The 16,386-nt window shown below is 40.3% G+C and overlaps 1 protein-coding gene across 1 annotated transcript in view; it reads left to right on the top strand.

The window, feature by feature from the left end:
- ELL2 (elongation factor for RNA polymerase II 2) overlaps positions 1-9,458 on the top strand; it is a 70,709-nt gene extending 61,251 nt beyond the window's left edge. The window contains exons 10-12 of the mRNA XM_074360393.1: positions 3,384-3,555; positions 5,471-5,515; positions 5,605-9,458. Coding sequence (XP_074216494.1) covers positions 3,384-3,555; positions 5,471-5,515; positions 5,605-5,721 — 334 coding nt within the window. The 3' untranslated portion in view covers positions 5,722-9,458. The remainder of the gene's footprint in view (positions 1-3,383; positions 3,556-5,470; positions 5,516-5,604) is intronic.
- The last annotated feature ends 6,928 nt before the right edge of the window (positions 9,459-16,386 follow it).

The following is a 16,386-nucleotide window of genomic DNA, read 5'->3' as shown; positions in this document are numbered from 1 at the left end:
TTCAGATGTCTGCTGATGGGAGAGAACTGTTTAATTTTAGAAAGTTTGCAAATTCTTTTCCCATAATTTGCAAATGAGAAAAGAAGTTGCAGAAACAGAGTCCTGGAGCCACCCCTGCAATTGAAAGGCTGCCATTAAGCCTGCTCGTCCCCAGTCCACCCTTGTCGGCTTGAGCAGGTTGTGCCTCCCCCTGCTCTGAGCTCTGCTCCGTAGCCTTTAAATATAGAGAAGCTTGTCCTTTGTTCCAGAGCCAAGCCAAGCTTTTGATTTTAGAAGATTTCAGGGATCTGACTCTTCAAAGCTGACAGTCTATCAATGCACAAGTCATTCACTTGAGCCCCCCAAAGGGACAGTTTATTACTGATAAAGTGCTTAAACCTCTTAGAGGTTTAAGTTAATTAGAGATAGATGGAGTTTTATTTACATAAAGCTTTGCCTTCAAATTAATTTTAAGAGGAGAGGACAGTAAAGTGTGATCATTTCATTTCAATACTGGTTATAATGGTCTTCTTGTTATGACAACAAGTTGCTAAATGCTGAGCTGGGGCCTTTTTTTAACTGGTTATCACAGAAATTATAACTTGGACACATAATTCTAGCTTTTTGATAGATTCAAAGGCTTCTATATGAAGAAAATAATTAAATTGCAAGAGCCTGGAAAAACGGAGAGTGAGAGAGCAGACAGATTTGACTGCAGATAGCTTTGAAAATGGACAAATGTGCACATAGCTTGAATGTAGACTGGAAAATGGAATCTGGACTGTATGAACATTTACTAATGAACATTTAGTAGCGCCTCATGGTGGACAAAGTTAAGCTATGCTGTTTAGTGTTCCATGTCCCATAAAATGTTCATTTCTAGAGTTGAGAACATTGTTGTTACTTTTGCTTAACAGTAGTGGTGAAAGCTTTACTTATTGGGGAATGATATAGCATGAAACCATAGTGCTGGTTATCATCTCTTAACTAAAAGGAACCCAAGAAACCATGCTGAGGACTCTCTCATCTGAGGTCATACATGGTTTTGGAGTTCTGTGGGGAAGCGTGAAAAGCTGCTACTACTGAGTTGGCCCAGGCGGGGACGGTTGGGGGATAGTGCCTGGCTGCACTGATGAGGGGGTTCACCTCTCCAAATGCATTTCCTTAAAACTCTTGTGAAAGTTGGCCCCCTCAAATAACAGCTGCAGTACTGTGCTCTCATTCTCTTGTGACTGATTTTGAATTCCTCTTTTTTGTAGTAATGCTGTATGCCTGTCACATAGGACAGCATCCTATAGGGAGACTGAAAAATAATTCTAACCTTTCCCCTGTGGATTCAGAGTGTTGCTGTGTTTTGTCAACTTAAGCAGTTAATTCTGTATTTAAAAACTTGTTTTTAACTAACTGATCTACGGATGGTTGGATGGTTGCTGCATCTGCCTCAGCTCATTTCTGTATATTTGTCATGTTCTCTTAAAAATCATGAAAGCACATAACCTATGTGATTGTTTGCTTAATTTATTTAAGCAAAAGCAATTTATTTTAACGAAAAGCTATCATTTAAATCTGCAGATTTTCTTAAAATGGTGAGAAAGCATGAATTTTCAGAAAAATCACCAAAAATACAGAACTTAGACTTGTTTCTTAAGAAAACCAAAAGGACATACTATAAATCTTTCATGATCAGCTTCTGAATAACTCATACTTAACCACAGAATTCCTATTTTTTATATAATAAGAATAATTCTGTTACTTGTGGTTATGAATTATCCAAAGTGTTTAACATTTTATTCCATTACCACATTGAGAGCCAACTATAGAACTGCTAACAATTTTTGTTAAAATAGTGAAATACTTTTCATTTCAGTGCCAGTGTAACTAAATAATTTTCTATAATAGCAACACAACTCTTGGCTAGTTTGGCATTTTCCCCTACGAGGACTATTAAATAAAATACAGAGGGTGTGGCCTTGGGTGTAATTTTGAGAAAGTGGGATAAACATTTTATATAACAAGTTGAACCTGAGTTTCACTGTTGCTTCAGCCGTTTTGCTTGCATATGCTTATCCCCAGGAACCTCTTTCTCCCCGGGGCCCTCTCGGGTGTGCAGTCAGGTCAGCCTGTCTAGAGAGGACTGCTTCACTGCTGGCTGGTGCTGTTCCTTTTATAGCAAGGACACTAGCAGGGCAGCCTTAAATCAGCATAATACCACTGTCTCAGTTACACTTAGGAAATTAAACCCCCACACTGTCTAACTCAGCACAAATAAAAATATTAATGAGGACATTAAGGTTGCTAATTAAGGACTTTTCTCACATTTCCAACTAGGCATCTGTGCTATTTATTGCATTTTAATTAAAACTTGTAGGATTGTCTAAAACCATTTCAGAAAGGACTGAACTCCCAAGGTCTTCCCACCATGAAGAATATATGTGCACCCCCTGGGAGCAACCTGAAGCTCCTTCCACCTACCTGAAATTGCTTTGGAATCTCAATTTTTACCTCAAAAAGTCAAGGGAATTTTGCATTCCATGACAGGAGCACAGAGTGCAAAGACTCAGGCCCAGATCTACAAACAAATCATATTAACTTTAATATTAAAATGCTGTTTCAATGTACTTAACCACCACTGAATAAACTGACACTCTGGGAAGATGGCCTTCATTCACCAGGTCCCTAGAGGTATAATCACACCCTAAGGTAAAACATCTGTGGCATTTTTATTAAGAAAGTAAGTTAAATGAATAGTATAAAACTGCCTTTCTGTTATACATAATATGACACTTCACTGTTTGAGAAGAACTAGAGAAATATACCTTTTTTTCCTTTATTTTTCATGGTCTAACTCTCACTTTTTAAAAATGATAAAAACAATTCCTCTTTTGTATTTTATGTTTGCCCAGTCAGAAATGGGAGGAAAGGGAGAGAGGGAACAAGTCTGAGGCACCTTGCTGGCAGCAGGTGTGAAAGACTGAAAGACAGACTCTCTCTTATAAAGCAGTAGGTCTGGAGAGAGCTCTGACTTCAGCACTTAGTGACTGTGTGACATTCTCCTGGTTTCAATTACCCCCTAGGCCTTCTGTCTCCATGTGACTCGTAACAGATGGGCTGGCTGCTGCCACTAGCATGGTAGTAAATTACTTGGGGTGGAGAAAGGTTTAGGAAGCTACATCTGTGTAAGTGTTTTCTTCTGGTTGCACTTTAATTCCAGTCCCACCATGTTGTTTTACACTCTCCTTCACCGACATTCTTACGTTCTGTGGGATAATTTCACCTGAAACATCTTTGAAGGAGTGGCAAGGCAGCAGGCAGTGGCAGGGTGGCATTCAATGTCTGGTTTAAATCTCAGACTCAGGCATCATGTCTGTTCTGTACTACTCTCCATTTATCTTTCTTCATCTTAGAAAATACATTGCTATTGTCTCCTATGAGCAACGCCAGAATTACAAGGATGACTTCAACGCTGAGTATGATGAGTACAGGGCCTTGCATGCCAGGATGGAGACTGTGGCTAGAAGATTTATCAAACTGGATGCACAACGAAAGCGCCTTTCTCCGGGCTCAAAAGAGTATCAGGTAAACACATTTGTTCCTAGATGGACTGGCTTTCATATTTTACCTTCTTTCTTTCTCTGCCTTGCCCATCCCCAGGCATCCCACTGGTCTTCAGAGCAAGTCCTCTCACAGACCAGATGCTCTGCAGCTTTTGTCCTTCATTTAAAATTAGCTAGGAAAATCAATATTTGAAATAGTTCTTGAGAATAGGTAAACACCAGCTTCTGTTTCTGCCAGTGAAGGGAAAAAAATTTTTTATATAAACATAATATGTATAAAATGTATAATACATACTTAAATAAATAGCATAATGTGCATTGAGAAAAATGCAGACAACTAAATAGTGAGAAAAGGCTGGATTTGGGATTCATCAAAATATTTGACTGCATTACCAACTCAACTTAGACTATAGCTCTTAGATCTGGTGCTATTTCCCAATACTATGTTAAGGTTTGGGGCTTAAATGAAGAAAAACTTGGTGCTATTCCAGAGACTGACGTTTGTTACCAGGTATTAATCTGTTTTCACTTCCCTGGTTTAGGTGGTAATGTTATTGCAGCTGACAGAGAGCAGTAGAAGCCTGACCCGTCTACTGATTGTTCTTATGGTTCTTAGCCAAAGGCTTGATATAAATGGGTGTTTCCCTCCTTGTGTAGGACAGATAACTTTGTCACACTTCACAGCCGTCAGTGGTGCCTCCATCCTGGCCCACTGTTCTGATGGGAACTGACGAGAGAGACTGGGTGGGTTTTCCCGCATCGGGGAAAACAGCCTGAGAGCATCTGTGCCCCAGGGACTCATTATGTCTTCTATCCGTGGGCCTTACTCTTTTAAAATAGCTGCCTAGAGTTAGAGAAGACTTTGCCAGAGTTGAGTGGCTGGGGGTGCAAGAGGTCAGTAATATGGTGGTTCAGGTCTGTCTGTCTGTCTGTCTGTCTATCTGTTTATTTACTTACTTTCTTACTTACTAGTGCACCAGTGAGTATATTTAAACTGAAATGTAATTCTAAGGATTGCTCAGTGGTTAGGAGCAGGCCCTGAAGCCAGACTGCTTGGATTTGATTCTCAGCTCTACTCCACTTATGTGACCTTGGGGAAGTTACTTAACTTGCCTTAAGTTCTCAAAATCCCTATCCATAAAATGAGGTGATTATAGAGTTGTGCAGAAAAAATGTAAGCATTTGGAAACTGCTTAGATCCATGGTGCATCAGGTTATATGGCACACCAGATGTGAGCTATTTTCCCCTGCTACCCGATTCTCCTCCCTAGAGACAGTTACTGGCTTCCAGAGTATTCTTTCAGAGGTCTGTGTGTACATAAGATGTATATACACAAACAAATTTGCAAATATACCCTATTTAATTGAATTTAAGATGTCATCAATTATAAGATGCACCATTGTCTTATATTCCAGTAAGTTATGATTCATTATGATTTATCTGATTTCATTGAAATGAGAAGAAATGTGCATCTTAGAAGTAATGAAATTCTTACAATATCTCTATTTCTCCCTTACAAAAATGATATCAAACTGTATAAATTGTTTTGTACTTTGCTTTTTTTCACTAAACAATATATATCTTAGAGAATTTCTTTATGTAAACCCATAAAGCACTTCTTTAATGGCCTCTTAGTATTCCTTTGTATGGATTAATGGACATTTAGATTTTGTTTACTTTCTTTTGCTTTACAAACAGTGCTGCACCAGGTAACCCTGTGAATGTGTCGTTTCACTCAGGCACCAGTACATCAGAAAGAAAAGCTCAAGTGCTGAGTCAGTTTTATATTAGCTATTTTGATAGCAGTTGCCAAATTGCCCTCCTTAAATAAGACTGTATTCATCATCAATATTTCCCACAGCCTTGTCAAGTGTGTTAACTGTTTATATTGCAAAAAAAGTTGTTCTTTTCTGATATCTGAATATTAATTTTGTAGAATGTTCATGAAGAAGTCTTACAAGAATATCAGAAGATAAAGCAGGTAGGTAGCATCACTGTTGGCTTTCTGACCTGTAGTTGGGAAGTGTTACAAACTCCATGGTCTAATTCCTCACTTCTTTTCATCTGCAGTCAAGTCCCAATTACCATGAAGAGAAATACAGATGCGAGTATCTTCATAACAAGCTGGCTCACATCAAAAGACTAATAGGTGAATTTGACCAACAGCAAGCAGAGTCATGGCACTAGAGCTCTGCTTGGACCAGAAGATGTGAATAAACTTAAGCTTATTTATTTAAAATTCCAAATGAGTTGCTCTCAAATTCTAAAAAAATGAAACTTTGCCTGTTGAAAGTTTCAGTATTAGTAAACTTGAGTTACCTTTTTTCCCCCCATTTTACTTTTTGCTTCCTTGCATTTTTGAAGCTGCTTTTTTGGTCCTTTTTTCCCCCTCAAGACTTGTGTTTGTCAATAGAAATAATTTTTTTTTAGATATTGGGGATCCAGTGTCTAAACTTCAAATCAATTTTTTTCCTTAAAAAGCTGTGTTTGTCATTAGACATGATTTTTTTTTAAGATATTGGGGATCCAGTGTCCACACTTCAAAGTTATGTGTGTTTAAAAAAAAAAACAAACAGTAACGTTCAAGGTGAAATGCTTTTGGATAAACATAGGCCTATTTTCTGATCTTTCTTAATGCGAACTCTTTGCCTTAAATGGTAGACTATTTAGAAATTTGCACAAAATACAAAAAAAATTAAAACATTGTTTTGGAGGGTTAAGAAATAGAAAGGTGTATGAGTATGTGTATGTGTGTAAGTCTGTATACACATATGTATATACAGGCTGAGTTAATCTAGAACAGTAAATCCGCCCTGCAAGTTAACCCCCCATTGCAATGGTTGCCTTAAGGTGTTTGCTAGTTGTGTACCTAGTGTGGTTAATCATTAGCTACACTGCTTCCCACTTGAGTAGAGTAGTGGGAAGCACACTGTGGCCTACCAGCGTCTGAAAGTGTGTGCTCGACCTGTATGTGTGCAGAGGTGATGTGGATGTGAGCGTGCATGGAGGAAAAAAAGCTGCTACTCGCAGTAGGCCAAACGCTCAGGTGAAACAACTGACGAGTGTTACTGTAGGTTTTTTCTTCCTGTCAAATTACTACTTCTATCGTGGAAGACAAAAGCATTTCCATTTCAACAGTTTGTCAGCTTTATTAATGTTGGGCAAAATTGATATGTTATGAAAATGAAACAGATCTATAGTTTTGGGGCAAAATTATAAAATTAAACGTGTAGGTAACCTATTTATATACTGCTATAAAGTATTTTTTGAAGAGAGATATGCAAAGAAGCTATTACCTACATGAAATGTATATTTAAAGTTTTTTTTCATCCTGGGTACCAGGAATATAAAAAAGAGTGGATATATTTAACCATAACATACTGTGATTCATCAAACAGCACAAACTTTCATTTCATGGAGTTTATCTGTTGACGTTGATTTAAACTATCACTTATTTTTCATGTGGGAACATAAGTTATGTGGTCAAAAATACAAGGATTTTGAACTAATGTTGATTCAAGTTGTGTTGTCTTATCGTATTGTTTTTCCAAGTGCTGCCAGTTTAAAAGGGAAGCATTATGTTTACAAATATGTTTTGAAATGTTTGCCAAAATTTTGGTGGTATCTTTAATAAAGATGTTTGTCTCCAGCATCCAAAAAAATAAATAAGTAACTTTGTTGTGTATCGCTGTAAACCAGAAAATGTTGGGATCTAGAAAACCTGAGATAGCATGTAGAGGAAATTTTCTCTTTGGAGTTCTTCTAAAACTTTAACTGGAAAGAGTAGATCATAGAGGAAAAATATACAATACAAAAGCTGAAACAAGACCCTGTGCACTATCATTATCACAATGACCACAGAAATTTGATTTCTATGTAGTGTGGAACCCCTAGGGAATTCGATTTCTTTTAGCATTGCAATCCCTGGTGCTCTTCCTTTTACCTCAGAATTGGTACAATCATTATTAAATGTTCATTGATTTCAAACTTTCAGTTGAAATTTTAAAAAAATAGGAAAGGAAACTTGGGTAAATTTGGTCCTCATATCATTATGGTGGAGTCTCCTGAGAGATTTGTCTGGTGTCATTTCTTGGACATCTTGACTTTTTAATCAAAGATGAGTGGTGTCTGTCAAAAGCAAGGTGCTTGGACCACTTGCATCACCCAAATTAGAATCTCTGGAGATGGAGCCTAGGTATCCACTTTTTCCTCAGTAACCTCCAAGTGGCGTTTGCAAGCTGAAGTGTGAGAACCATTGGCTTGAAAGTAACGCTAAACTTTTAGGCCTCTAAATCTCAAAGTCTTGAACTGAAGTTCAACTGTTGGCTTTTTTTTTTTTTTTTTTTTAAACCCATCCCTGTCAGCAGGTGCAAATCACTTTCCTCTCTACATCATTTGAGGCACCCTCTCAATTGTTTCACTGCCAACTTATCTCAGAACTTGTTTACAAACACACCTTCGAGTTGGTTAATTGTTAGCCTTTGGAGCTCCTACCCACCTACGTCAGCACATCTTCTGGTTTACAAATTGGGTAATAATGGAAGCTGGAGATGCTTTATGAAAATCCAGCATTGCACACCCATAGACTTGACCACCTACCTATATAAGCCTTAATTTAGATGTTTGTTGTGTACATTGGGCAGATCCTTGCAAAATATTTATCTGTCTATCAGTTGCAAATTTGAGAATTGTAAATCTCTGAATCTGCTATTACCCGAGGGTGCATCTCTTTTGAAGATGGGCATGAGCCTATTAAAATATTTATAGTCATTCTTCATCTCTGACTGCAAGATTTTTAGATTCTCTCAAATAATTGCTGCAGGAATGGGTGGCCACTTAGTATCAGTTACTCTGGTAGAATTTAGTTTTTGGGTATTTTTTTTTTCTTTTTAAGAGAAATAGTAAGTGTAAAACAGCATTGTCAAGATGAGAGAATGAGATGTGTTGTTTTTCATCACATTTCATCCAAAATAGTTTGAAGCACTCTTGAAGATTTTTACCAACACCCATAGATTAATGAGCCACTGATTTAATACAAACCAAAAATAACATTAACTTGATGTGGTTTTGTTTTATGTAGGGATTTCATTTCCTATCTCGTTGGTTATTTATTTCCCTTGGAATACTTTCAGTTCTAAGTAGTGATAGATGTTCAGCACTTGCTCTTACAAAAGAAACTGGTGTGGTCAGTTTATATCATTGCTCCACTTGCTGATTTTTTTAAATCCAGTATTAATTTTCCTTCAGCTCTGATTGATCTTTCAACCTTTATAAGAGTTTTCTTTTCCCTTAAAATATTTCACTTTATTATGTAATACAAATGCATATTTTCACGTTGGAAGCAAGATGTTGAAACAAGGTTTAGGCACAATGGTCCATCTGTTCCGACACTCCGCCTGGCTCCCTCACCCCTTCCATCAGCGCGCTCTTTGCTTCTGGAGCTTGGCAGGAACTCTTCAGCCAGTTCATTGTCTTTCAGGCAGTGTGAGTGTTGAGTCACGTATGTGTGGTTTTTGCCTTTACTACTTTTGAAGTTCTTACAGTTTATTACTTGCCTAAGTGTTACTAAATCCTTTTCTTGTGTACCAGAGGGGGGAAATTATAGCCAGTGCTTTGAGAGGAACCTTTTGGGAAAGGATATTAACCGAAAACTACTAAATGAAGGCAACAGAAGATGTTAATGTCCTTTGTGACCTAAAAACTGAACAAGGCTGTCAGGCTCATTTCAAAATATTTTGAAGTGTTAAAAAAGTATATATACGTATATATCTGCGCTGTTTCTCAGTTGTTCCACCCAAACCATGTTAGGACTCTCGAAGGCAAAATGTCACAGGGACTTGTCAGTTGTTAACTGAGCTCAGCAGCTGTGGTAGCCCCTGTTGTTCTACACCAATTTCAGTTCAATAAAAATGTTAACTTTGCAATTCTGGTACTTGTTTTTCCTTTGTCTCATGTCAAGTCTCTTCACTTTTCTCTTAAAAAAAAACAAAAAACAAAAAACAAAAAACCTCTATAAATATCTTCCTGGGACAGAGAAATTACTTGTTGGTGACTCTAGGAAGTGGGCACACAGGGCATTTGCTCCAGGACCCTGCCTGTTTATAGAGGAACAATAATCATAGTTAGCTTTACTGAGGATTCCTGTGTATTTGTATGCATTGTCTGATTGCTCCTCAGCACAATCGCATTATCCCCACTTCATAGGCGAGTAAACTGAGGCTTAGAGAAGATAAGACACTTGTCCATCACAAGGCCGGGAAGCCTAACTCAAGTATCTGTTCTTAACCACCTCGCCATACTGCCCCTCACATGTTGGTACCTGTTTAGGTTTAGGGTAAACTTCACAGAGTGACCATTCCAGTAACACCACACAGGCTACACTGTGGATTCAAAGGAGACTAGAACATGGGTGTTGGGGTAATAGCTAATGGAATATTCTCTGAGTTAATTTTGTCCAAAATGAAGAGCTTGAAGGAAGGCCAAAATACTTTTTCTATTTCCTTCCTAATGTGTGCTGCCTTAACTGTGGCTATATGACAGGGATTGGGGCAATGCAGGTAGAGAGACGAAGCAGGGTTACAGTCTTGGAATCACATCATTTTCTCTGCATGTTAACAAACTGTCTCAGTAACAGACTCCAGCTCTGGGGGTATGCAGTGTAAATTAGACGTAAGAAGATTCTGGTTGGGTTCTTAGCACCCAGTTCCTACAAATTTTCTGAAGGAATAATGGAGGAGGAAAGGAAGCAGGCCTCAGTTAAGCATTAGTATTAAAAACACAGAGTGGTCAGTGCCAGCCGTGATTCTGGTTGGGTTTTGACAAGCCACAGGGATGAATGAGGTTCCTGGTGTCATAATTCTGTCAGCAGCCCTCCTTCCCCCATTGGACATTTGACACTGGACTTGTCTTTTAACACAGCTTCTTTCCTCACCTGTCGAGTGAAAATATGCCTTCTTACTAAGGTAGGGAAGAGACTCAATTGTTTGTAAAGCACTAGGCAGTTCTGAAAAACAGCAATCTGCTAAAGGTAGTGGGGAGAGTTTGTTGGAGCATTCCTTTTTTAGGTGAGAATGAGCCCGATTTGATTGACTGCAAAGAGATCAAAGGTTGAGCGAGGCTTGAGGTTTCAAGGTGGAGTGTTTGGGGTTTGTTTTATTGAATGCTAGACCTACACGTACCTGCCCCACTGGTTTCACCTTCCTGAGGTTGGGGCGGGAGGCTGGCAATGGTAGTAATGCCAGCTCTGATGTTTCATGATTGCTTTAATGTTCAAGTGGGGGTCAGGTGAGTCTGCTGTGTGACGGTGATGTGTCATTTACACCTCCTGCCTGTTTAGTTCAACAGGGCAGCCAGGCTGGTTTGACTTACTGTGATTAGATACTTGGTACAATTTGGGCATCTGTAGATGGATGATACGAATTCATTTGGTCTATGAAATAGAGGAGAGTGCTTCCTAAAGATGAGCCCACATAATCAACTGCCATGTTTGACTTCTAAAGCTGGGGCTTCTAAGAAATGGCTGACTGCCTTTCTGTACTTCACAGATTCCAGTGGGCTTACAGAACTCTGCTGGTGTAGACAGGCAGTAGGATCTACCTTGCTGGTCTCATCTCCTGCTACTCCCGCTGCACCCCAGTCATACAGGCCTGCCTCCCAGTTCTCCAGTCGCCCCTGCTCCTCCCATCCCAAGGCCTTACTTAGTACGTGCGGTCCCTTCTGCACCACCATTTCCACCCTCCACCCCTTCTCCTCACTTAGCTAAGTCCTCCTCACCCTTAAGATCCCCTCTTAAACATCACTTACTCCAGGAAGCATTCTCTAACCTTTCAGGCTAACTCGAGTCACGCAGGTGTATGTTCTTTTTCGTATTATACTTCTCCTTTGTGGCATTTATCACAATTATAATTAAATACTAATCATATTATTTATCAAGTAAGTTCCCTGAGAGTAGAGACTGCCTACTATTTGTTCACTAGTGTGTCCAGTGTCAAGCCTCGTGCCTGGCATATAGAAGGGGCTCAATAATTCACTGAAAGAATGAATGAGGCAGGCTATTCACATATGTCATTTAAAATTCAGGTGGCCAGAGGGCTTAGATTATTACAAGGGTCTGCTATATCATTCAGGTTTGTGTGCCTTACCACTTGATCTTCCCAAAGTCATGATGTAGGAATGAATTACTAATGGCAGACTGACTTTACTTTGGGAATCCCTTTGCCATGATTAACTAACTGGACATCTTCAAAGGGTGCATCTCTTTCCAACACTGGCATTCATACCTCTAGTATCTCTGGAATCTGGTCATCTAAACGGTTGATAATGGTTTGGACTATAAAATGGAATGGCTTAAAAAGTTACTTTTATTGTTTCTCATAACTGACAGGTTCTGGTTTCATTTCCTAATATATTTTTTCAAAAGCCTTTCTCCCACTTCTCAGGGACATGGTAGACGACAGCAGTCTAATCACCTCTAGCCTGATGTTTCTTTAAATTTGACATGTGCTTTTATTGACTTTTTTTTACACCTAGAGCTTCCATAACCTTCCAGACAGTAGATATTTGAGGATAAACACAGGACTTTGGGACCCCTATAACGATGGAGCTAGCAGAGCCCATCAACAGCATCCAGAACAACCAACCGTCTTCACATCATATATGAAATGAAGATGTTCAAATGGCAGCCACCAGAGCAGGACGAGACCCAGAAGCTAACACTCTTCCTAGGATGGAGCTCAGAGCAGCCTGGCACCACTACTGGAAAATAATAGGAGGACAGGGAGGCAGAGGAAGGGGCCAAACGAGAGATGCCGCACCCCCAGCGGTTCGGGGCACAGTCAGGCTGCAGAGCGCGGGCGAGTTTATAAAGCCTCTGCCTCAGCGTCCCACCCATATGCGGGGTAGCACCTGCCTCACAGGGTTGTTGTCATAATGTTTACGCAGAGTGGTGCGTGGCACCCAGGAAGTTTTCTCTGCGTATTTTTTGGTTTATTTTCTAATTACTTCTTTCCATCTTTTATTTCGACTTGGAGAGTTCTGCAGCAATATACCTGACAAACAAGCAGCCAGCCCGAACTGAAAACCCTATTGGGTTCATCTCAATTTTTGCATAAATTGGTTGAGTCCCTCTGGTAGGTAAACACAACCCAGAACATTTCAAAGTCTCGGCTCCTGATTGCTCTGTGAAATACATTTTCTCTGTGAACTTTTCCAAGTACCACATTAGCTTCTCCTAACATCACGACCACCAGTAACTTAGATATCGTGCTGGTGCACTTGTTCCAAATAAGTTACCAGAGGGCCTTGAAACGGTTCATTTCTGGTACAATGCTTTGGGGAAAAGTCTCCTGTGAAAATGACTCCCTCTCACGCCTGTAAGCTTTGCCTTCTCCTCCCAAGGAACAGAGTTCATTTAAGTCAGCCTTGTCAAAGGGGTACCAAGAGGGTCTCCAGGGCTCTCGTGGCCACCTGAGCTGTAGACGCTGCAGCTGAGAGCAGCTGTGAGGGGGCACTGGGGACTGTTGGCAAAGCACCTCCCACTACCCCCATGCTCCCTTCCCTCTCCACCCTGTTGACAAGCCTTTATTGCTGCGGTAGCCAATTATCACCACCCCACCTGCTCTTCCCTCCTCTTAACTCACTGTTCTCTCCTGAATGACCTACTGCGCTCCTCCCTTCTGTCAACCTGCCTCACGTCTTATCATTTCTCCTCTGATCTTTGGTTAAAGATGTCTTGCTTATAGATAGTGAGAAGGCCAGTTCAGAACCAGGGACCTACAAGCAAGACATGCAGAGTCTGGGAAGTAAAGCTGAAAATGCTTTGTGGTGTAGAGAGCAAAGAATGGAACCTGGAGTCCTACACCCTGGGTGGAGTCCTGGTTCTAAGATTTACCAGCCTGTGACCCAGGGCAACCTGCCCAGACTGAATTGCCCTTCCATCATCCCTGATAAATTAGGATAATATCTACGGACAACGGCTATGTAAGGATGAAACAGAGACCGTTGCATCCAACTCAAGGGACTGGATGGGGCAATTTCACACCTGCCCCTGCAAACCCACTTTGGTGGCTGTTTATCCCCAGAGATGAACTCTCTGGCAGTTCTCATAATTCCTACAGGACAGCTACTCTTAGATGATGAATCCTGTGGTCACTTTTAGCATAGGTTTCATTTCAGTAACTAATAAGGCCAAAACTCTGAAATGCATTTAAAATTAAAGCTTCTGCCCTCTTCCAGCCTAAGTCTGTTTTAAGCTGGAAGTCAAGTCCCTCCCACCTCTCGGTATCCCCTAGGGTTGCAGGAGCAGAGAGCAGGGAGATGTCAGGGGAAGGAGAGGGCCTACTTGACAGCGCCTCTGAAATCTGGCCTTGGCTTTCGCTGGACATCGTCAGAGCCTGTTCCGGGTGCCTCAGAGAGCGCACTGCCGAGCTCTCCGGCCTCTCAGGGTGTTAGCAGAGCATCTCCTTTGGCCAGCCCTCCAACTGCACACCCCACACCTCGTCAGGCAGGGAGCCAGCAACTTAGAACCGCACCAATATGCCAACTAGAGGTATTATATCTGGTTTCTCATCACCCTCCCACCCCAGCCACGAACAAAAATATGCACTTTTGGCTGGCTACCTAGTGACTTCCAAATGCATCGTCCACTCTGGGGTTTTTTTCAGATATGAATCAGATACCAGCCCCTTCTAAGCTGCATTCCCTAAGCTTGTGGAGTCACAAATCAAATTTTCTTTTCTCTCTCTCTTTTTTTTTTTTTTTTTTGGCTCTCTTGAAGTACTAGTTACATGTAAAAAGTTGTACATATTTAATATATATAACTCAATGAGTTTGAGGATAAGTGTACACACATGACACCATCAAGGCCACAAACATATCCATCACTTTCCAAAGTTTCCTCTTGCCCCCTTTAGTATTTGTGTGTGTGTATGCACATGTGATAACATAAGATCTATCCTTTAAGCAAATTTTAAATATACAGTATACTGTTGTTACTAGAGGCACTATGCTATACGGTAGACCTCCAGAACTTATTTATCTTGCATAACTAACACTTTGTTCCCTATAACCATCATCTCCCCATTCCCCCCGCAACTCCAGCCCCTGGTAATCACCATTCTACTCTGCTTCTGTCAGTTTGACTATTTTAGATTCCACACATAAGTGAGAAAACACAGTATCTGTCTTTTTCTGTCTGGCTTATTTCATTTAGCACAGTGTCCTGCTGGTCTACTCATGTTCTCACAAATGGAAAGATTTCCTTTTTTAAGGCTGCATAATATTCCATGATATGTATACATCACATTTTCTTTATCCATTCATTCATCTCTGAATATTTAAGTGGTTTCTGTACCTCAGCTACTGTGACTAGTGTTGCAATGAACAAGGGAGTGCAGGTATCTCTTTGAGAACTAAATTTCAGTTCCTTTGGATAAACATCCAGAAGTGGGATTGCTGGATCATATGATAGTTCCACTTTTAATTTTTTAGGAATTCCTATACTGTTTTCCAGGGCAGCTGCACCAGTTTACATTCCTACCCACAGTGCACCAGGTTCCCTTTTCTTCACATCCTTACCAATATCTAAATGGTTCTCAATTGATCCTCCCTTTAAAGCCTTTATAGCCTGAGGTGGGATTTCCCACCAAGATCAAGCTAGAGAGTCACGTGCTATCAGCACTAGGACAAGAATACAAATCTGGTCCCCCTACTGCTCCCCACTTACTGTCAGTGTGCCTCCAGAGCTGGCCCTCCTGGACTTGGCGCTGATCCCCAATATTTACCTGGTGATGAAGGGGACCCAGCAAGGTCTCCTCACAGCCCACTCACGTCCTGCCTCCTTGAAAGTCAGTATTCCTCTAAGAGTATTAAACCCCTTTTTACAGGAAGTAAAATATCCATTCTTCTGGCTGTGCTCTGGACCAGGTATTCCTCATTGCCTGGGCTCCTTCATCCAAATGAACACCTCAATCTGCTCTGAAAATGCCTTCTTCACTGCTAACACCACCTTTGAGTTTAGGCATCATGGAAGACCTCCCAGTAACCATCCCTCCTCCTGAGCTCTGCCCGAGACAGGGTGCGCTCCATCAGAGCCACACAAACCTTCCACCTGGGAGTGGGAACAGACTCTTAAAGGACACTCCTAAGTAAATCAGTTTCCCCAGATTAGCTCTCTAACTCACTGACACTGTTATGGTCATTCAATAAACAAAGTTTGTCCCTTGTCTTTCCTTTTGTTTAAAAAAAAAGTCATTTCTACTCTTGCAAAAATTTCAGATAGTACAAAGTAAATAAATAAAAGTAGAAAACTGTTCTCTCTCACCTCCAGGGAGAGCCACTAAGGGTACATATTCATGCATGTTCTTTTCTTTTGTTCAAATAGAATATCAAACTGTAGGTCTGTAACTTAATTTTTTACTTAACAACATTGCTTGAACACCATTTCATGTTAGTCCATGTTGATTTGTTTCATTCTTTTTAATAGCTGCATGGTATTCCACAATTTATGTCATAATTTTATTTTATTTTAATTTTGTTTATGAGGGGGCAATTAGGTTTATTTTATTTGTTTTGTTTGTTTAACGGTACTGGGGATAGAACCCAGGACCTCGTGCATGCTAAGCACATACTCTACCACTGAGCTATACCCTCCTCCTCCCACAATTTTATAATTTAATCACTCCAGACTGAGATTCAGATTATTCCTAATAGTGAAAAACTGAAATCATCACTAACACCAGCCAGATAAATTCTCTTTTTCAACTGAATGGCTTAACATTTTAATCACTATCCTTGCTGACAATCTCTACATAGCTTGCCTTCCTCACTAAATCCTCTTAAAGCATGAGAAAACCA

This window comes from Camelus bactrianus, chromosome 3 (genome assembly GCF_048773025.1).
Source record: "Camelus bactrianus isolate YW-2024 breed Bactrian camel chromosome 3, ASM4877302v1, whole genome shotgun sequence".
In the NCBI taxonomy this organism is placed as follows: Eukaryota; Metazoa; Chordata; class Mammalia; order Artiodactyla; family Camelidae; genus Camelus; species Camelus bactrianus.
This window is presented reverse-complemented; position numbering and strand designations above follow the sequence as displayed.